Raw genomic sequence first — 22,433 nt, 5'->3', positions numbered from 1 at the left:
ATCTGTTGATAATATCTAAAGTTTTATTTGGTAAAAAGTTTATGTTAAATCATTATATGGTATTTTTCATCAAGTGACCCTTTACTTCAGCACACGAAAAGTATTTTCTTTTCTAATTATTCCCAGTGCTTTTGCTTTCTTTGTTGCTGTATCGACAAATGATAACATCACATTCAAATTCTTCCCGGCAATACATTTATGGTCAGTATATTGAATGAAATCTGAGGATTAGATGAAAATGATGAAGGATTATAATGGAATTAAAGTCAACACCAACGAAATGAGTCTATGATGTTGGAAGTGTCCTTCATTTGATACAGTTTAGTTTCTGCTGATTATAAATTTATTAATGTGCGTGATTCCTTTAAGATTTACTCTATTGTTGAACATTTGATAAACCACCAGTAATTCCATTACGGAGGATGGAAAGCTTCAACCGAACTAGAGAGTCATGTGCGAGTATTTAGTTTTTTAATGATTTAATTCTTAAATTGTTCTTAAAACGTTGAACATCCTCATCTTTATTGATTTTTACGACATTGCATAACAACAACATTATAACTGACAATTTCTTTGTATATTGTGTTTCATTATCGATGCTATCCTATGTTGGTTTATTAGCATATGTAAACCTTTAACCACACATTTGCATTTGTGAAGATTAATCGTTGAAATATTAATTAAGTCATCCATTGAAACATTTTTTAGTATCCCTTTTCTGCTTTTCATCTGTTTCTTATATGAATCAATTTTATATTTCAATACTTTTTCGTTAATTCAAAACATTGATCCACATTTCTTCCTTCTGGATATGTTGTGGTAGGATAGAAGTTCTTGATATGCTAAAGCGTAACGAACATTGATGCATCGACTGATAAGAAAGATTATGAAGCATGTCAATTTATAAACAAATGTTTCTTCAAATAATGTTTTCAATGGCAATCATCATATTTCAACGTCTTTATTGCAATAATGAATAAATATTCTAATTTATTCTCAAAATTTTAGCATCATTGAGAATATTTATAATCCTGAATCGGATATTGTTTCTTGTAGTTAATGCTGAATAAAATGAATCTTAGGAATGGTTCCACTTTATATAATTCATCTTTGTATTTCTCCACTGCTGATGATTGATAAGGAAAAAAGATTAACACGTGAATTTATGTTTCCGAAATCTTGAGTGAATTGGTCTAATGTCCACCCGCTATATAATTTCTGATTGTCAATTAATCTAATCTATGGACAGTTGTTTCTTTTACAAGTGTATTTGTTTAAATTGAGAAGATGAACCCAAGCATTGATTTTATTTCCATTTTGCAGTGTTAAATCACGAAGAATTAAATTTAAATCAAACTTTCCCGAATTTAAAACCTATGATAATTCACTTGATTGAATTCCTCATCTAGAGTTCTTTAAATGCTTCCTCTGTTTTTTTTATTATGGACAAATCCCCGCCGTTTGGTCCGTTTGCGGCTTCATAATTCTTCATGACTGTTCAATATGATTTAGCAACTAATGAACAGGTTAAAATTAAAAATTCCAATCCAATCAGAGATAACGAATCACTTGATGTAAGCAAAAATTCCTCGTAAAGTTTTATCACGGTCTTACAACCTCGCCGCTTCGTCTGAAAGACCTTCAGACTCAAAGAGTCCGTTTGCGGCTTTATTTTGACAGTTGATATACCATAATGGTTTTAAGTAAGCGTTCAAAGTTGCACATTCAGAAAGTTGAATTTCTTCTTTAGTCTCTAATGTTTCGAAGTCAAAAGTAATATAATATCTATGTTGGTTTATAATATTCCTGCAAATTTGTGCTAATAGCCATTGATATATCTTCTGTTTTCGTGATATGTTGGTGCATATGTGTTGGGGGTTTTGCAATTGAACGTCTTGAATTAATCTTCCATTATTTTCTTTACATTTCTCACAATGTTTTAAAAATCTTCTTTGGTTTTTCCTTTCTGGTCATCACGGATAGAATATACTTCTTCTTGCAAAATGGGCAAACTTTATATCCTGGAGTGCTTCAACGTCTGTAATTCTGTCAGCGGTGAAGTTTTCCACATGGACTCTGTGTTAAAAAATATTTACTGTTTCAAATTCTGGATCTTCATTATTGATTCCACTAATGGAAAGTCTACCTTTTAATGTCTACGTCTTTCTGGTTGAGGGTCACAATAATAATAAAATCAATATTAACGTTTAACATTCTTGCTAAGGCCTCTCACTTTCTGATTGAAATGTCAAACCTTCTATATGCATCTATGGCTTCATTTAAATAAACTTCTACGATTTTAGGATTAACACCATCAGGAATGTTATAGAAGCGTTTAAATAACTCTTCTACCTTCTCGGCTCTATTTGATTATCATATCTTAGCTGTTCGTTTTTGTCATTATGAAAGAATAAAAAAAGTTAAAAAGAATCAATAAAAATTAAGAGTTTATTTTTTAAATGCGCTATCGTCAATATAATTGTAAGCTTGATGTTGTTATGAATATATTTTGGGGGCCTTCTCTGAAAGGTTTTCATCATTTCACGATCTAATAAATTTGTAGTAGATTCCAAAATATAATTTTTTGAAGATCTTTCTTCATGAAGATTTTTAACTTCTGATTAACTGAAGCTGGGATATTCAAATAAACCCTGCTTGACTTCAGTCTCATTATATTATTGTCATACTTCTCTAATTCCTGTAAGTTTTCATCTGTATTTTCATCTGGCTTATTGTTTTACCAGTCTTGTGCAGGATTTCATGGCGGATATTTCTATTCGGATGTTTCTTTAATCCGTTCGTTCATAAATATTCAGGGAAAACATCCAGGTTCTTTATGGTTTTTTTCTTCAGATGTGGGATAGTAGTTAATTATAACTCATCTGAGTGGGTGGTGTGGTGGGTGGTTATTCATTTTATCCATCATTAATCTAAATGCAGTTTATTTAACTCCGCGAATTTTTGACAATTTCTTATAATAATATTTTAATTATAACTTCATAAACTCGCCTCCTCTAATATACCGTTTAAGAAGAAAAAAGAAAAAAAAAAAAAAAAAAAAAAAAAAAAAGGGAAAGTGGGGCTTCCAGGCACTTCGTGCCTTCTACCCTGATGTTGAGTTTTAAAGTATAAAGGGAAGTTTTTTATCGGAGAGCCTTCTTCATTCCTCCATTGTTCTGGGAAGAAGCCTTCTTTCTTGGTCGAAAACATTATATAATGTTTCACTTTTCACCAAATTATATTGTTTCCATTGCCTTTGTCACTTTTTCTGTCACTATTTCAGAAAAAACATTTTTATTATTATACTATAAAATCGAATTTACAAAACCCTCCGTTACCGGTCTTTGGAAATAAAGTAAATGTAAAGATATTATATTGAAGAGAACTTAAGAAACTACCGAAGGGGTCTACACATTTGTAGATTTTGTTCGTGACAGTTTACTATAGGTGATCTCAGTTTGTGTCGCAGAGCCAATAATTTCCTGACTCAGAAGGATATATGCAGATGATCGTTCGGACAACTATATGGAACGCGTTCTCAAACATTTATCTAGAACACAACAATATATTTGAAAGAGTTAAAAGAGAAGAAGATTAGCCTCATAGGTAAGAGTGGAACGGCGATCAGGGGTGGATACCATTAGATGAGAAAAATTATTGTGAGAAGGTTTTGAAAAAAAGCAGAATATATAGGAGCGGAGAATAGAGATATCGTGCTAGGACTATTAGTGAAGAGGTGATCACAGATGAAAAAACAATTGGTGGTTTTATGTATAATTACATGAATCAAACAATCTACCAGTTGACCAGAAACAGAGGAAATTAACTCAGTTAGCATCAACACACAACCAATATCAACCATTTTCTTCTTATTATCTTTGGTATCTAATAGACAGATTTCATTTTATCATTGATGACATTCAATCAATTTTAACATTTACGAAAAATACTTGTTTTAATGAATTTGCGAATGAATTTATGAACGAAAGACAAAAGGCTGAATTAGAAGGAAATAAAGGAAAAAGTTATTTTGCAAGATTTCACTTAATGGATCATATGGTTACGATGCAATGAATACACAAAATTACGCAAAGACTAAAATAATGAATGCACAGAAGGCACGCGTTGCATGTATGTCAAATAAGTTTAAAAACATAAGAGAAATAGGAGAGGATACGTATCAAGTGATGCTTAAAGATAGATTTTATAGATGTGATACATGTTTACAAGAGGCATTCTTCACTTTAGATAACGCAAAATACTGGTATTTGTTTTCATTTATGATTTTATGTATAAATGCATGGATGTTAATCGTTTTCATTTCATTGAAGGTGATACTGATTCATCTTATTGGGCAATCGCTGGCGACCCAAATCTTCCTAACACTCAAGCATTTCAAGCAATTGTAACCGATAAAAAATTTTATGATAAAAACATTTACAAATTCGCACCTTTTGATTTCTTCTGTTTTAATGAGAAATTTAAACCTAAATTAAAGAATAAAGCTGAAGAAAAAGCACATGAGAAGAAGTTATTGGGTTTAGCAATTGAGAAACAAGGTGATAACATGGTTGCTTTATGTCCTAAGTGTTATACTTCATTCAACGGTTCAATTGATGGAAGTGATTTTAAAAAGATTGCACAAAAAATGAAAGGAGTTAGTTTACGACAAAATAAACAATTAACACCTAAAAATTATTTGGATATAATAAATGATAAAGTGATATTTGATGGTCAGAATATTAATTTACAACTTAAAAACGGGTCAATGACTCGCTTAACAATCGGTAAGACTGCATTAACAGGAGCACACACTAAGGCTGTATGTTGTGAAAATGGATGTTGTATGCCATTTATTTAATAAAATGCCACAGAAGAGACAAAAGGAACCGTAAATAATGGTTTTGATACTATGATTCAAAGAGGCGGGCACCCTTAAAACACTTATTTTATTTTTATATAAATGAATAGCGTAGATTTAAAAAATTTAATTGATGATTTAGTACTTAATCAAAATTTTCTTAATTATTATGATTTAAAATCATATCTCCAAAAACATGATAACAATATAACGGGTGATGATATGGATTATTATTATTCGTATTATAAAAAATGAAGTTTTGAAATATCATGATAAAATAATTTCTAAAATTAAAGACAAAATTAAAAATAATGAATATTCAAAGGGAAAAAGTAAATCACAACTTAAACAATTGAAAGATTTCAAAAATAAAGTATTAACAGAAGAAGATATTGATGAATTATATAAATTATATAAATTATATAATCCTGAGCCGCAAAAACCAAAGGAACAAAAACAAAAGGTGCAAAACGCCCAGGTCCTTCAGACCATAAATGAAGCACAAGCTTTAATTTATGATTCATTAGTTAAACCATATTCAGCCCGACTTTTAAATGAAGATCAACTTTTGGAATTCATCCTTCAACATAAACTCGAAGCGGGAAAGTATATCAAACCTTTATATACAGCATATTTAAAACAAATGAATAGAATACATCCAGAATTAATGAAGGGGGAATGAAATCCAAAATCAAAGCAGATAAAATTAAACCACCTGCAACACCAAACCCTCCAACGACAGTACCTCCTCCTCCTTCAGTTAATCCTTCATCATTCACTTTATTATATCCATTTCAAACATTAAAGAAGCAAAAAGATTTTAAAAAGGATTTCAAAATATTAAATAAACCAATTGACCCGAAAATTCAACCGTTAAAGGAAAAATTTAGTCGCCCTTCATTTGCACCATATCCATATTCATACGAAAATCGATCATTTAGAATATTCAAGAGGAAACGTTACTTATTTATTTGCCATTAACATTAACACCAGATATTTATATTGCATTCCGGTGAAAGGGAAAACAGAACAGGAAACAAGAAGAGCTATTCAATACTTACTAGATCATGAAAGAGTAGATAATATAAGGGGTGATGGTGATAAAGGATTTCAGGCAGCTATGGCTCATTATTTCCCACAAATTAATTTTTACTTTTCATCCTCTCCATATACGTTTCATAATAAAATAGTTGATGCGGTAATGAGAACTCTTAGAGATGCGTTAGGGGTTAATGGTCAGATATACTGGGATGGAAATCATGACTCCATCATACAGCAGTTAGTATATTATTACAATAATACATGGCATAGAACAATAAACATGAAACGGTGGAAATGAAAATGATATTTCAAAAGAATGGGAAATATTTAGAAAGCAAATGGAAAGGTTGAATGATGTTAAACGTGAACAAATTAATTCGGGCTCATGAATTTTAAACAAGGAATAAAGTTTTAATTCATCTCGATTATGGAAAAACTGATAATCAATGACAAAAAGAAGACGAAGATTTGACACAATAGCTAAATTTGTTAGATATATTAACGGCAATGCATTAGTTGAAGTTGACAATAAATTAATAGAAATTCCGATTTATTTATTACTCCATTATATTTAAATAATATTTAATTTTTTATTTCGTAAGAAATGAGTAACAACGAAGCAGTCAAGAGTCCAGACGATGAATATAAAAAGAAACTAAACAGAATTAAATCAAAAATATGTTATTACAAAAAGAAGCCACAATGTGGTGGGGTTGAAAAACGATAAAGAGAGGAAAGAAATAATCGAAAAATTAAAACTTATCGTTCAATCCTTAAACTGAGTGAAGCAAAAATAAAAGAATTTAATAGAATAAATAAATTGATTGGAAGAGATGAATTTAATAAAGATGAATTTTTAAACTCTATCCAAATTTAATTTTTATTCCTCTTCGACAACATCTCTCTTTCCATCATTACCGCATAACCACATTTCTCAATTTTAGTGGTTTGTTATTTTTAACATGTTCTTGCATCATTTTTATCATTTCCTCCCTTGTTATGATTCGTGGTAAATTTTGAGCTTGTGGGGTATTCATTTATGATAAAAATAAAAATTTGATGTTATCGTTATTTTATCGTGAAGTGACTCAAAGAGTCCGGAGACAAAGTCTCATGTTTTTAGGTTATTCAATAATTAATTCATAACTACCTTCCTCCTGTGTTGTTGTCAAAATGTCAAGACCTTCAGGTCTCGCCGCTTAGCGGCTGTTGTCAACATGGTAGCATGGTAGCACTTCAGTTCTTCAATAATTAATTATTTTTGAATAACTGGGAAATAAATTTACGTCAAATATGCAATTTATAAAATCTTATGTCGACAGGCTACGTAGCACAGTGGTCTAAGGTGGTGTTATGGAGGGGTCAAGGTCTGTGGTTCGAACCGCGACAGCGCCGTATTTTCTTATTTTCTCATTTTTCATTCTGTTTTGGTTTCAGCAACTTTTCAAGTTGTTGTCTTGTCAGTAACTTTAATTTTAACTTTGGATCAAATATTGGGTTTCCATCTTTATCTCTTCCAATAACACCATATGGTAGAATCTTCATTTATACTAAAATAAAAATTTAAATTATGCCGTTTGCTCTTTTGGAGCTCCTAAAGTTTGTTTCACAAACATTGAGCGTTCATTGAACTCTATACCATGCGTAAACTGTCATGTAAGGTGGCATGTAATCTTTACTTTGTCCCGTTGTTTGCGTATATCCTGAAACGCGATGTGTATGGTTTCCTTCTCCCTGAGTGTCACTCCAGTAACAATTTATGGCAAATTTAACATCATCTTTAACATCATATCCTTTACCTTTTGTCATTCCTGACCAATCCCAATATCTATGCTTATGCCAACCTGCTTGAGATGTGCTTAAATCTATGTAGTGACTGTGTGCAGGTAAATTTTCACCCGTAATTGTTTTACTTCCCCCTGTTTCCTTTGAAGAGTTTGCACAATACAAAAACCTGTCGACTATTTGTTCCCATGCACAACACCAAACATTGCTTGAGGACCTCTCACATCCATAGATGTATAAATAGAACCTACTGGGTTCATTAAATCAAACATATGAGATATTATAGGATTGTCTCTTTTGAACTTAAAATATAGTGTAACTATTTCGGGTTTCTTCTGGTTTGTGTCAGAATATTTTTTATAATATAATCTTATGTTTTCAGGGTATGTAAAATCTTGACTATAATATTTATTTTTGTCATCTTCATAATAGTATACTATTCTCGTTTTTTCTATTGCATTATATCTTTTATATCTATAATAATCTAAATATAATGTTTGCTTTTTTGGGTCTACACGTGCGTCAACACCATAGTCATAATAATACGGTGCTGGAGCTACGTTAGACAATGTCATATCCGTCATTTCATAAACTCTTAAATATTTCTTTTGTTCGTCTCCATATAAGTTTAAGTAGCAGTTGTTGTCTAATGGAACTTTAACTTGTGTGCCATTATTCTTTATATAGCCTACATACATTTCATTGTTATTTTTCGGAATGAGTTTATACCGTATACCATTTCTTAAGGACTGTACAAACTCCCATCTAAAATATTTGTTTTCTTCATTGACAGAAAAGTCGCCAACAATAGTTTCAATATTTTTTGTTCCAACTAAACTTTGGTATATTTCGTTAACATATTCCTTATCTGCTTTCTTTGCTAACTCATCGTTAACATATTCCTTATCTGCCTTTCTTTGCTAACTCATCGTTAACATATTCCTTATCTGCTTTCTTTGCTAACTCATCGTTAACATATTCCTTATCTGCTTTCTTTGCTAACTCATCGTTAAACAAATGATATATCTGCTTTAAGGTCTAAACATTCTGAACCCATCCTTATCAGCTTTAGTTTTAAGAATCTTCGATGTCCTTCATGATACCATTCAACCTTTCTTAATTTCATTATCTTTTTCATTAACATATTCCTTATCTGCTTTCTTTGCTAACTCATCGTTAACATATTCCTTATCTGCTTTCTTCATTATGTCATTTAGGAAACCTTTTATGAATTCCTCATTTAAATTAAATCTTCCAATCTTCAAAACTTTAGGAAATGCATTTAATGCGTAATATCTTTGTTCTTCTGGTGGAATTGATGTTATATCATCCGTTATTCCTTTAATTTTTGAATTCATAAATAAAATTTCTTTTATATTTGATATCACTGCACCACCTTTGCAAACGAATTCGAAATGGTCATTTTTCAATACTATCTCCAAATCTCCATATTTCAACATTTGCGTTTGTTCTGCCGTCTTTGAATTATATGCATATATGGCGTATGTAATGGTCTGTGGTTGCTGTTGTTTAATCATTTATTACGATTTAAAAATAAATATTTAATCTGTTATCTCATCAGCTATTTTTTCTATTTGAAATTGCCATAATATTTCATTCATAAATTCTAAATCACAATCAAATAGGTCAGTTATTCTAAATTTAATATTTGATAAATCTTTTGAATGAAGAATAAATGAATTCCCGGATAATTGAAACGGATATGATAAAGAAAATATGTTTAAGTTGATGGATAAAATGTTTTGTATTGATGGGTAAGAGTTAGGGTCTAATGTTTGATGTGAAAATCTCATTGGGGTATTAACTTTATCACATTTGATTAAAATGAAATTAGAACCAGTGTCAGAATACAAAACATCCCCAACATCTTTTTCAAAATTTAATATCCCCAACAATGAACGAAGACGAGGAGTACAAAATTTAATTTTCAGCGGAAATTTAATAAGGTTATTTATTTCATCAAGTTCAAAAAGTTTATCAGGTTTTGATTTAAAATTTTCTTCATACCATACGATAAATGATTCATTTAAATAACTTAAAATCATGTTAATATCCCATTTCGTTATCACATTATTTATATACATATCATACGTTTTTAGGTCTACGACCCCGCCGCTATGCGGCTCATGGTCATCTTTAATAAATGATATATAATCTGAAGGGTCTAAAAGAATGGGATTAAATTTACCACTCACAGAAACGAGAGTAACATTATAAATTCCGCTAACTGTTAAATTTAATTCACAGTTATTATTCGAAATAATATTGATAATTGACATTTTTTTATTACGATTAAAAATATGGTAAAGCGTTATTTTCCAGTGATAAATAAAACTAGAATAAGATTACCTCAAGAATTCATAAATTCAACGAATAAGAAATTCATTCATGTTATAAATTTTAGTGTTTTCAGAAAATATGAGTCGATGTCATATTCATCATCAGGTTATATTTCACTTCATTCAAATTTAGTTCAATCAAACCCATATAATGACCATTTCATAAGATTTTCAGATGGTATTAAAAATGTAATTGATAGATTAAAATATGAACAGATTGACAATATCGAATTTTTGGAATTTTGGTTTAAATATCCCGATGGAAAAAAGATTGAAGTTAAAGATAAAGCTGATACTATAACAAAAACAATTACAATGACCGATCCGGATAGTGGGGAACAAAAAGAAATAAAACAAACGATAGAAACTGGTGAAAGGTCAATTATTATCGATTATGATTCAAAGGATTATTATTCGATAATGTTAATGCTTGAATATTAAATAGCCTTAACAAAGAATTTTTCAAGTGATATTTTATATTCATCAACTATTTTATTATAAATATCATTATATGTTAAATGAAGTTCAGTTGTTGTTCCGTTCTTTGATATCTTAATTGTGCTAATATCCTTTATAGGATTTATTTTTGCAACTGTTCCGCAGCATGAAACCTCATCATCTATGAAAAATTGAATCTTCACGTCTGAATCTTGAACATCACAAAGAATGGCGATAATGTGAATTAATGATTCATAAGGTAAAATAATTAAACCGGATTGGTCAATTAAATTTATTATTGAATCATAATTATCAGTTATGATATCACGGTAAATTTTCATTAATTCAGAATTAATGTCTATTTTATATGGCGCATTGCGACTGTAATCGTAGATTCCTGGGTTCTCGATGTTTGATGAAAGAGGTGGGGGTATGTTGGATAAGTGGGAATTTCAACAGGTTCTTTACCAGGTTCAGATAAAATGATTGGGTCTCCATTCTCACGGTTTTCTTCATTCTCCTCATTCTTCGGTAAGTCACGAGTTAATAAATTTGGTTGAGTTGCTGACCTTGTTAATTCAGGACTAACATTAACTTTAACATTTTGAATAATTCGTGATTTATCATCATTTACGTTATAACCAACCGTAATCTCTGCTTTTGCGTTAGTGTTCTTTTGACTAGTGAAACGTCTTCTCATTTATATTCGAATAAAAAAATATATTTAAACTTTTATTTTGCTGGAACTTTTGAATCTATTATTTCCTGTATTTGTTCATGAAGTTGATTTTTAGCATTTTCATCGAAATTAATAGACCGAATATATTCATTAATTGCATTCTTATAATCATCTGATTTCTCAAATTTTCTTTTATCTGATTCCTTAACTAAATCATAAGTTAAACCTCGTTGCTGATATAATGGTTTCTTAATTAAATCTTTGAATGCTTGAGATAAAGCACCTGATGCAATTCTTGCTACTATAATTGGTTGGAATTGCTGTTTAAGTTCATCTTTAACATTTGCGAAAACTGGATCGAATAAAGCAACTTTAAAGAATTTCTTAGCTGGAATTTCAGGTCTTAAATTTGCATATTGACCATCAAACTGGTTAGAATATCGTGGTAATCCATCCGGTCCCTCTTCAATAGCATTTAATTCTTCATTGAAGTAAGAATATGGATTATGACGGTATGAATTAATTGGACCATTTTCACCTTCTCCAATGTATTGTTTAACAGCTTTTCCATTTTCATCAAATTGCATAGGATAATGTTCATTATATGCTTTACGTTTAGGATAATCCGTCATTGTTAATTTATACCCATTTATGACTTTAATATTTCCTTGACCATCAGTAACGAAAACTTCATTTATTCCATCAGGTTTTCCATTTGGACCCGTAATGTCTGCTTCGTGTGCTTCCCAATTTGGTCCGTGACGTTTGGCATATGCTTGAGCTTCTGGTAATGTTAAAACGTTTCTCATTTGTTTAACATCCTTTTGAAGACCGGCAACAATGTGGACTAATTCTTTCATTCCGTCTGGAACTTTCATAGTTCTATTATATGCACCCTTTTTGTTTGTTCCTTGTTTTAATGGAACCTGTAGAAGATTTGCAATTTCTGTCATGTTTAATTATAAATAAAAAATAAAAATTAATTATAAAAAGTTATTCGAATTTAATGGAACCTTTATTTAAATCAACTATTATTTTTCCATGTTCTCCTAATTGTTGATATTGTGTGTAAAGTTCATTAATGCTCATTGGTAAATTCACTTGATAAAGCATAACGTTCAACTGTTGACGACTAAAACCACTGAAAATGAAAAGGGTGGACAGGTTTGATTTAATGTTTGTGCTTAATGCTTTAAAGTATTGAACAGCCATGAAGAATGAACACTGAATGTGTCGACATTGAGTTAATAATTGATTAAAATATGATTTCTCATTAGTTATTAGTTTTGATTTCACCGCATCATCTAGAAAAATGAGTGAATGCAAAAATTCTCTATCAAAATTTGAAATAGAAAGTGTTTCAAATAATTCATCCCGTTGTTTATCAATAATTTTATCCTCTAATCCTTGCTTCTTGATTGTATTATATAATTCTTTATACATTACAAAGTTTTTTAAATATCTTCGCTTCTTCTTGTGATAAATAAATATTATTGGAATTTTGATTAAATGCTTTAAAGATTCAAATGTATCATCTTGAAGGTGAACCTGAACGGTTGATATAAATTAACACATGTGAATGGGGGGAAGTGTTAGCAATAATGATAATTTGTTTTAATATCGTTAATGTTTTACCTTTATTTTGTTTACCAATTGCTGCAGTGATTGAATTTAAGTAACATTCAGAATATGGAATTTTCATTAATTTTTCCTTAGATAGAGCATTTCTATTATCACTCAATGCTTCATTAATCATATCATCTACGTATGTATTATATACTCCTGCTAATTCTTCATAAGGGGTGGATGAATTTAAATCCATTTAATCAAAAATAAATTTATAATTTTAAACATTTCTATTCATCAATATTTCATCATATGAACTTCTATACTGCGGTGGTGTACCTGTTGGATGATATTTCAAACCTTCATCCGGTGTCCATGTCCAATATGTAGTCCTAGTAAACCAAACCTGAGGAGGATTTGTCACTTTTGAACAGTAAGTGTCATTTTCACCCTGAATGATTGGATAAGCTTTCACTTGTACTGTAACTTGTGAGTTGAAAGTTTCTAATCCATCAAAGAATATACCCGCTCCATCACGTTGAACTGGAATAGTGCATAAGAATGAAGTTTGGTCTTTCCATGTTCTAGCTAATGGTGTGCCATCATCATCATTCAGTGGTCTAGTTAATGAGTCCTCGTATTCTTCTGTGCATTCATTCACTCCATCTAAATCAGAAGCTTGAAGCATACGTGTAAAGAATATGTCACCCACTGTGGTCATCGCTTGATCGGGGAAGTTTCTGGAATCTATAGTGACCTGAAGACCTCGAAGCATTGATTTTCTAAAACTGTTCTTTGCATTGCATTCTTCGGAAATGTTAACACAACATCTGTAACATTATGAAGAGCGTATGAGAAATCTGAGCTAATACCTTCAGGAGTGATGCAACCTCCATTTAGTGAACGAACGTCAATATGTTGAGCTGGAATCATGAATGGATCTTCCTTACTAAATAAACGTGGTATTGCTTTAACTGATTCTTCAATTAAACCGTATCCTGGTGTAATGCATTTATCCTCTAAAACTTCCATCTTTGTGCATGAAATAATAACGTCATCAACTGTTGCGTCAGCAGTTGTAGCGGCTAAGCTTGTAATTAATTTGGCAGGAAGTCCGATTTGTTGGAATTTGCGATCATATTTATAAACATGATTCATAATCTTTTCATAATTTTCATCAGTTATCTTTTCATAAACGTAATTTTGTAAATCAGCAACTCTTAACGGGTCAACCTGACAAAATACTAAAGTATCCCTGAAAACATAATATTTAAGAATGATATCACCAAATGATTTAGGATAATCATCGAACGCCTGAAATGCTAACAAATCATTTACCGGAATAATCATATCAAAAGTGACATCAACTTCTTCATTTGCTTTCTTGAAAACTTCTGAAGGGTCAATATATTTACCACATACTGAGTTATCATATTTTTGAACATTATTATATAACGAATGAACAAACTTTTTAACTTTCCTTTCTGATTTTGGTTTATATGTTGCAAATGCGAAAGATTCACGGGCACAATCCATCTGAAGATAACCGGCATCACCTCTTTCGGTTTCTACTTCTAATTGTTTAAAGCTTTGATTTGATGATTTATAACCAACGAATAAACGCATGCATTTAAAAGCGGCATCACATGTGAAAGCTTTATTTGAAACTAGAGTTGCTTTAACTTTGCGTTTAATATATGTGTCACCTAATTGGTTCACATCATGAGCCGGATTTGTAATTCTTAAATGAGTTTGTTTATCATCAAAATATGGAGTATCAGAGTCATAGCATGAACTTTCAAGTTCTCTATAATATCTTCTTCCATCATTCTTTGCGAATATTTCATTTATCTTTTCGAATGAATGAAATACATTTCCATTAATCGGTTTAGTGTTTGGCACTAAATAGTTAGTCGTCATTTATTATTAAATAAAAAATCAAAATTAAAAGATGAAAATGAATTTTTAATTTTAATGAAATAATCAACTATGGCTGCAGGATTCTTTAAGAAACTGTGGGATAAAGTAAAAAGAGGAGCGCATAAAGTTTGGGAAACAATGAAGAAAGGAGCAAATTGGATATTTAAGAATAAAGAAGCAATTAGTGACGTTGCTGAACAAATAGCACCTAATGTTCCGGTAAGGGAAGTATTAAATAAAGGAGATAAGGTTTATCGTCGACTACAACCGATACTAAGATAAAAATAATATTTATTTATTTTTCCACTATCTACCCCTATTTTATTAAGTATTCCTTCAGCAATTCCACCAACTGCGTTACCTGCTTGTGCTCCCATCGCCGGATTACCTGCTTTAGCACCTAATACTCCTCCTATGATAGTTCCTGCCGTTTTCGCTACTGGTGCCAAAAAGTTTGCAACGGGTTTAATAATCTTTTGATGAACCCAACTTGCAGCTTTCTTAATTCCTTCCATAATTTTTTAAAGAATCCTGCCGCCATCTCTGATTTAATATTAATTAAAAATATATTTCATCACTTATATTCTAATTTTTTATTTAATGATAAATGAAACCGATTTTAAAAATAAATGAAACAGAGGAGGAAGAAATAAATGAAAGTGAAAATGTTCAACAAAAATAAACGTTGTTAAACCAATTACTGAAATAAAAATTTTTTCATCTGTTGATGAATTTAATGACTATTATGCTAATAATAAAAAAATTATTTGAAGAATTGACAACATGTAAATTGAATAAAATGTTTAAAGTTGAGGACAGAGTCCAAGACCCAGAGGGTCATGGATTCAAAATTTCAAAAATAAAAGGTGTTGTTAGTTTAAAATCTATTCCTCAATCAAGAATCACCTCATTAATGAAAATTGATGATTTAACAAAAAGAATAGAAATTATTGAAGAGCGAATAAATCAAATTATTGATTTCATAAATCATGACTCGTTGAGCCCGGGTCCTTAAAGCTCAAGGCACAAAGTGCCCAGGACTTAAAGTCCATCACTGAGTTCAAGGTTATATTCATCAAATATTTCATTATTAAATGCAACTTCTGCTAGTTTATTTATTTTTTCAATACGATCATTTGAAAGTCTATCGTTTAATTTTTTCTGAAGTTTTTCATTTTCTAGTTCTGAAACTTTATTTGGATGATATTTAAACCCGTTAAATTCTTTTTCCTCAGTTTTGATCATTAATTTACAAAGAACTTTTGTGGTTGGAATTCGTTTAAACCATTTATCATTAATATTTGTTATAAATTCAATATCTGGAATTAATTCCCAAATTTTTGCATTTTCAATTAATTTATTATCAAATGCAAAAGCAATAGGTTTAATATTAAACTTACCTTTATAATATATACTTTCTACATAATCATCGAAATAAACATCTACTTGTTTAACATTTTCAAGAATTGGTGAAAGAACATCCATTAATTGATTGACGGTTACGAATCTTGATCCACTCATTTTCATACGAATTAAAAAAATAAATTATTCAAAAAATGTAAGACATGAATTTTTAAAGTTTATTTTTCATTCATGAATGATAATTATATCTGATTTCTTTTATTCTCTCGTACATACTAGATTTGAAGAATTCGGAACTTTTACCATAATCTCCTAAATGTTTTCTTATCCCTAACGTGTGCCAGTTATTATATGAAACTGAATAAACTTTATCTTTATCTTTACACCTTTCATCACTTCCAATATATTTATATCTCAGTTTTGATTTAGCATTTTCATATTCATTAACGTTTAATAATTCACAGTCTTCCTTTTTAAATAAATGTTTTATGTATTCAGGATTTAATACTCTACGTTTATATGCTCCTAACTTAGTTCTAAAGGTTTTTCTACAAAATTTAGGAATTCCATCCTCTTTAATGTCATCAATGATTTCCATTTCATTATTTTCAATTTCTTCTTCTCGTTTATGAGGTCTTTGATTATGACTCCATTGATTCCATGAAATTAAATATTCTTTATCATTATATTTATACCTCATTAGCTTATTTTGGCTTTCATATTCATTTAATAATTCACAATCTTCATTTTTAAATTGAAGTTTAACCCATTCAGGATTTAAACAATGTTTAATTAATCGCGGAATATCTGACATCATCTATATATAGCTTCTTTTATAAAAGATAAAAAATAAATTATTTTAAAATTAATGTTAATTTTTTAATGATTTATATTTTAATGCATCGTCTATATATAGATGTAACAAAAAAAGGTACACAATCCTTCCACATATACTACGTACACAACACTTCCACATATAATACTATGATTTATATTTTAATGTATCGTCTATATATAGATGTAACAAAAAAAGTCACACAACCCGCACTCATATACTACTAATTCCTCGATCTTGACATATTTATTATTTCCTCCGTTTTCCCTCACAAATATATTTAATTTTCTGAATAAGACGTATAATAAAATTAATATCTTAAAAACTAAAATACAAAATTAATGTTGGGTAATGACTAGATATAGTATGCACTTTTGAATTCATACATTTTTTGAAAAAATTGTATTTTCAAAAAAAGATGTTGTTTCAGTATGAACTTGAAGAGAAATTTTAAGGAAAATAGGTTTTGAACGCTTACATAGGGGTAAAATCAGACTTTATGAGGTATGTTGTATAATTATAGTTTGTGCTGTAATATGTCATGAGATCAGAATATGAAGGGAGTATATATGTGTTATTGTCACGTATATATATGTGAGATAGCTCAGTAGAGTCTGTAAAATAGTTTAGTAGAAGAAAAAGTTATATAAAGAACAAAAAATTAAAAATAAACATTATTAAGTGAAAACCAAAGTTTACCTATTTTATGTAAGGTTTTGTCTTTGTGGGTTGAGGTATATGACAAAAAAGATTGGATAATGCACTCTTGTCGGTCAAACTTCCGCGTTCAAGTTATCAATGCGGAACATTGTTCCATTCTGGGAGACATGCAGAGGCAATGTCTCCCAGAATGAGACACTGCGACCGACAGGAGTGCACAATACACTCTTGTCGGTCAAAGTTTTGCAATCACATTCTGATTGCAGAAGATTGTCTCATTCTGGGAGACATGCAGAGGCAATGTCTCCCGAAATGATACCGTCATACCAACACCAATTTATTCCTTCTTTCCATTGTCATACAATTCAATATTTTTATCAATCTTAATCAACTTTTTTTATTCTTCTTTAATTCAATTTATCTTTCTCCTAGAATATCTATTCCTTTAACAGACATAAAATCACTAATCGAGCTTTTTCAATACTCAAAATTTCATATAAATCTTTGTTATTTTTTCTCTCATCGCTTATTTTATTAAATATACATATTTCCTCTCACATATCCCTCTTCATATATATTGGATCTCAACACTCATCTATTAGAACAATATATTTTCGCTTAATCTCATATTATTCATTAACAATCTTTCATCTTCTTATTTCTAGTTAACCTACCAATATATATATAGAATATATGCCCAATTACATATTCAGATACATTAAATTCAAGAAATTCTTCTAATATTATTCTCCTATTCATAATAAAATCATATTTAGTCTCACATCACAATTCTATCAGTTCTCCAATATCATATCATATTGGTAACATCACATATATCTCTTATAATATCACTTAAATTTGTATTTTTTTATTAATTATATTTAATTAGTTCTACATTCTATTATTATAGAGGTTTGACAAACTCATCAATAGTTAAAATCAAAATCTATTCAGAACTTTGAATCTAATGAAAATTACATTTCGATATCTTTTTGCAAGCTTAATTTTTTGTATTATCTTAAAATACATTTAGTAATGTTATGTACGTATTGAATTCAAATTATAGCGCAGTAACATGCAACTCATCTTGAGATTCACATTTCATTTTCACAATTATTGCATATATACATCAATAACATATTGTACTCATATATCTACACGACTCTAAACTCAATGACATCAAATAATGCTTGTAATATTTAAAATAATTTTTGCATTTTTGATTCTCAGCTTAACTTCTATAAATGTCACCAAAACATTTCATTCCTACCAAGAAATAATATATTAGTAATTAAGCGTTTATTACCATTGTTACTCACATCATATTAATTCATTTTTGTAATTTTTTAAATAAATGACTGGAATCATAAACCCTATGTACCCATATCAACATGTTAAAATTTCAAAGTCTGAAACTTAGTATACATTGAGTTTCATGAAATCAGATAATCTCGTAGATTTCTTAAATATTATATATTGCTGGCCAATAATGATGCAGCATGATTCTCCATCATATCAGCATTCTAAACATATCTTTATTTTGTCAATTGGCATAAATTAAGGGTGCTTTTCAGGCGATAAATGGTATTTTAGATACCTGGGTAGGGGGTCATGAAAAAGTTGCAAAAGTCAAAAATTGAGGATAATTCAAACATATTATCTCAAAATAATATAACCGAATCTTTTATTGTTTGATTAAATAAAAAATGTTTTTGTTAGTTTATATCTGAATCCATGGTAAATCGTTGAAACAATTTTCAAAAAATATATTTGTAAATATTCTCAACAAAAACATAATGGAATCACCTTTAAAAGGAGAAATTGTGAGTTTTATGCATGAATGTATATAATTGTTGCTCATTATTGATTTCATTATCACTAAGATAAAGTAACTTTTTTCATTTTATAAGTGAAATGAGTCACTACAATTAAGTTGTGATTCCTTTTAAATGGGTCCTAAGGAAAGTTCATTTCTTGCTTCAGAAATAAATATTGCTGAATAATCAAAGTTTTTTGTTTTAAAAAATAGTTTTTATTTTAAATATGAAGAAGCGCAAAATAAGTTAAGGGTTTCGTTTTGCGAAAAAAACGTACAATACGCAATTTCGCTAAAAAAACATTTAGCTAGCAATTTCGACCTTTGACTCCACTCAAGACGTCACTTTTTTAATTTTGCGGTATCATATTTTTGGAAAATCTTTATGAATATTATATAAAAAGTCTCTTTAATATCTATATTTCATATTTTTATCGATTTTTAAAGTTTTTGCGAAAAGTATTCAATTATTTTTGCTATTTGGTCTGGTAAATGTCAGATTTGCGACATTTTCTGATATGATATTCAGATTCTACGTTGATAATAATGCTTATAGAACCCTCTTGCTATTGTGTCAAAATTGCGAAACCGATAGCAAAAATATCTCGCAATATCAAAATTGAGATATTGAGTGAATTATGCATTATAGAGATTAAAAATCTGATTTGTGAAAACATCTCATCAGTTTCTAGCTAATTCAAAAATCTTTACTATCTTATTCGATTAAAATGAAAAGGAAATAGTTTCATTATGCTTTAAATGACAGCCTTATAATATAATCATAGTTTTCGCTCAATATGCAGCTTTTTTTTTTCGAAATCTATGGTCAATATCCTAAATACTGATTGCTTTGCATTCATATCTCTTACATTTTCTATACCCACATCACTATTCATTGCTATTCCTATCTTTTTCATTTTTCTTTGTTTCTCATAATTTCTCAAAAAATACGATAACTTGATATTTGTAAATATCATACTTTATAACGTAAATAAGAACTTGACCTATTAAGAAAAGCAGTAATGAAAAGAAAATCTGAAATTCATAAAAATTACAAGTTTCTGATGACAATTAGCTTAATTAAACCAGGTACAAGATTATATAATTGTATTTTCTATCCAATTATCCATATAATATCTTATCCAGAAAAAATAACTTGATCAATACCAAATGATTTTCTAACTAGTAAATAAAGTATTTTCTTTACACACACATTGTATATCATAGTTTTTTTTGGTTTCGCAAAACATCCAAAAACAAATATGCTATAAAAGTGACAATTTTAGCAAAACGAAACCCTTAAATAAGTCAAACAACTAAAAACGATTATTTAATATGAATAAAATTATTTGATCTTCAATCTCGAAATAATTGGTTCACAAATAGCAGACTTTTCGTCAGAATTTGTAGCGACTTTGAATAAACCTCCATTGGACGTAACACCAACGATGCCACTAACTTTTGCATTGAAATTAATCCACATTGGAGGATTATCGCTGTATTTGAGTTTCATTGTTGGCCTTATTGCATCATCTTCGGTTTGTTGGTGTAAATCGAAGACAAGAAAAGTTTCTGTATTATCAATCAAAGCTAAGCGATTTCTATGCTCATCAAAGGAGATAAAATTGATCTTACTGCAATTTCCTCTCTTTAGACGAGCAACAATTTGAAGAGATGGGTCATTATAAATATTAATTTGCCTTCCTTCATCTCCTGCGATTGCAATTAAGCGGCCATTCTGGCTGACTTTAATGCCAAGAATAGATGTCTTAAAGCAATGTATATAGCGTGGTGGAACGGATTTATCGTAAATATCAATAATTCCGATAACGCCTGTTTCTGCTGATGGAAAAACGATCATGTTGATAATATGAGATGGTGTGAGATCAAAAATGCCATCGCGATTAAATGCTGTTTCGAATTGAGCGACAATCTTGAAATCGGATAAATTCATTACGTAAATGCATTTCTGGGAAGAAGCGATTATAATATCTGGTCTAAGTTTAATACCCGTAATAGGGGCTTCGAAATGGCAAGTAGTTAAAAGTTGCAAAAGTCAAAAATTGAGGGTAATATTATTATCTTTTGGTTTTTATATATAACTCGTAAATTTGTTAAATGGTTAGGTTTTGTATATATGCTGTATTTTAAAAGAGCTGGGTTCCCTATCAAAACAAATCATGAAAAATATTCGACTGCTGATAAGAACTTGCATAAAATAAAGGGTAGTTTTAACAAAAATATTATGATTTTAATGATTTAGAAGTGAATTTAAATTTGCTTTCATTGTAATCAAAATTGATGAATAATAAAATGAAAACAATTCATCATTCAACTCGTTAAAGTTATTCGTAGACATTTGAAAATTTGATATTACTTACGAAAAATATTATAATCCGAAATTGAACAAAGATGGTCGAAATCATGAATATATTCATTTTCATAGTGCAATGTTTTGCAAGTACATCAAAAACTTGCTAGTGAATCACATAGATTATTGGTTTTACAAGTTTGAATCATAAGTGTGAATAAACTTGGTCGGGACCCTATGGGCGCTGCGCACCCCTAATATATGAGAAATTGATCATTTGGCAAAAATACAAAATTTAAATAAAGATGAAAAATATTTTAGGAATAAATAAAAGAGAAATAGGGATTTAAAAAAAGTTCGCAAAATGGCGAATTGCGCCACTTCTAATTTTTTGGCGAATTCGCCATTTTTCAATTTCCAAACCATATAAAAGGGTCTGTTATTTTTATTTTGTGGAATTCTCGTTTTTTATTAATAAAGGGTCTAACATTTTTATTGTGTGATAATCTTCATGATTTTAAGATAGGGTCTACTATTTTTATTTTGGGATTATCGTTTTCCTCTCAATTTTACTTTACAAAATGGCGAATTCACAAAATGGCGATCACCAAATGGCGAATTCGCAATTTGGCGAAGACGTTAAGGCCAATATTATGTTTCCATTTTTCTTATCAATTTGCAAAATATATTTGATGAATATATATATTATGACAATAAAGTTCATATTTGTTCACGATTAAAAATTATTATTTTTTTTGGTTTTGCATTTCATTATGCTGATTGCAAAATTAGCTTTTCT

General features: G+C 29.7%; 2 protein-coding genes and 1 pseudogene across 3 annotated transcripts, besides 1 other annotated feature; all 3 read right to left on the bottom strand.

Moving 5' to 3' along the window:
* Window positions 1-7,298: 7,298 nt before the first annotated feature.
* Window positions 7,299-12,860: a mobile genetic element.
* TVAGG3_0798670 lies at window positions 7,604-8,385 on the bottom strand (annotated as a pseudogene). The gene has a single exon. A coding segment is annotated over exon 1 (782 nt).
* Window positions 12,861-15,691: 2,831 nt separating the features above from the next.
* On the bottom strand, window positions 15,692-16,135 carry TVAGG3_0798650 (protein of unknown function, DUF4108 family; the record flags this gene model as incomplete). Its single annotated transcript, XM_001279942.1, has 1 exon — window positions 15,692-16,135. One exon carries the CDS (start codon window positions 16,133-16,135, stop codon window positions 15,692-15,694), a length of 444 nt encoding a protein of 147 aa, XP_001279943.1.
* Window positions 16,136-20,466: 4,331 nt separating this feature from the next.
* On the bottom strand, window positions 20,467-21,391 carry TVAGG3_0798640 (phosphatidylinositol-3,5-bisphosphate binding; the record flags this gene model as incomplete). Its single annotated transcript, XM_001583255.1, has 1 exon — window positions 20,669-21,277. The coding sequence occupies one exon, from the start codon at window positions 21,275-21,277 to the stop codon at window positions 20,669-20,671; it is 609 nt and encodes a 202-aa protein (XP_001583305.1).
* Between the last annotated feature and the right edge of the window lie 1,042 nt (window positions 21,392-22,433).

Source organism: Trichomonas vaginalis, chromosome VI, assembly GCF_026262505.1.
Source record: "Trichomonas vaginalis G3 chromosome VI, whole genome shotgun sequence".
NCBI classification, from domain to species: Eukaryota; Parabasalia; order Trichomonadida; family Trichomonadidae; genus Trichomonas; species Trichomonas vaginalis.
Note: the sequence above shows the minus strand (reverse complement) of the source record. Positions and strands in the feature narration are given on the sequence as shown.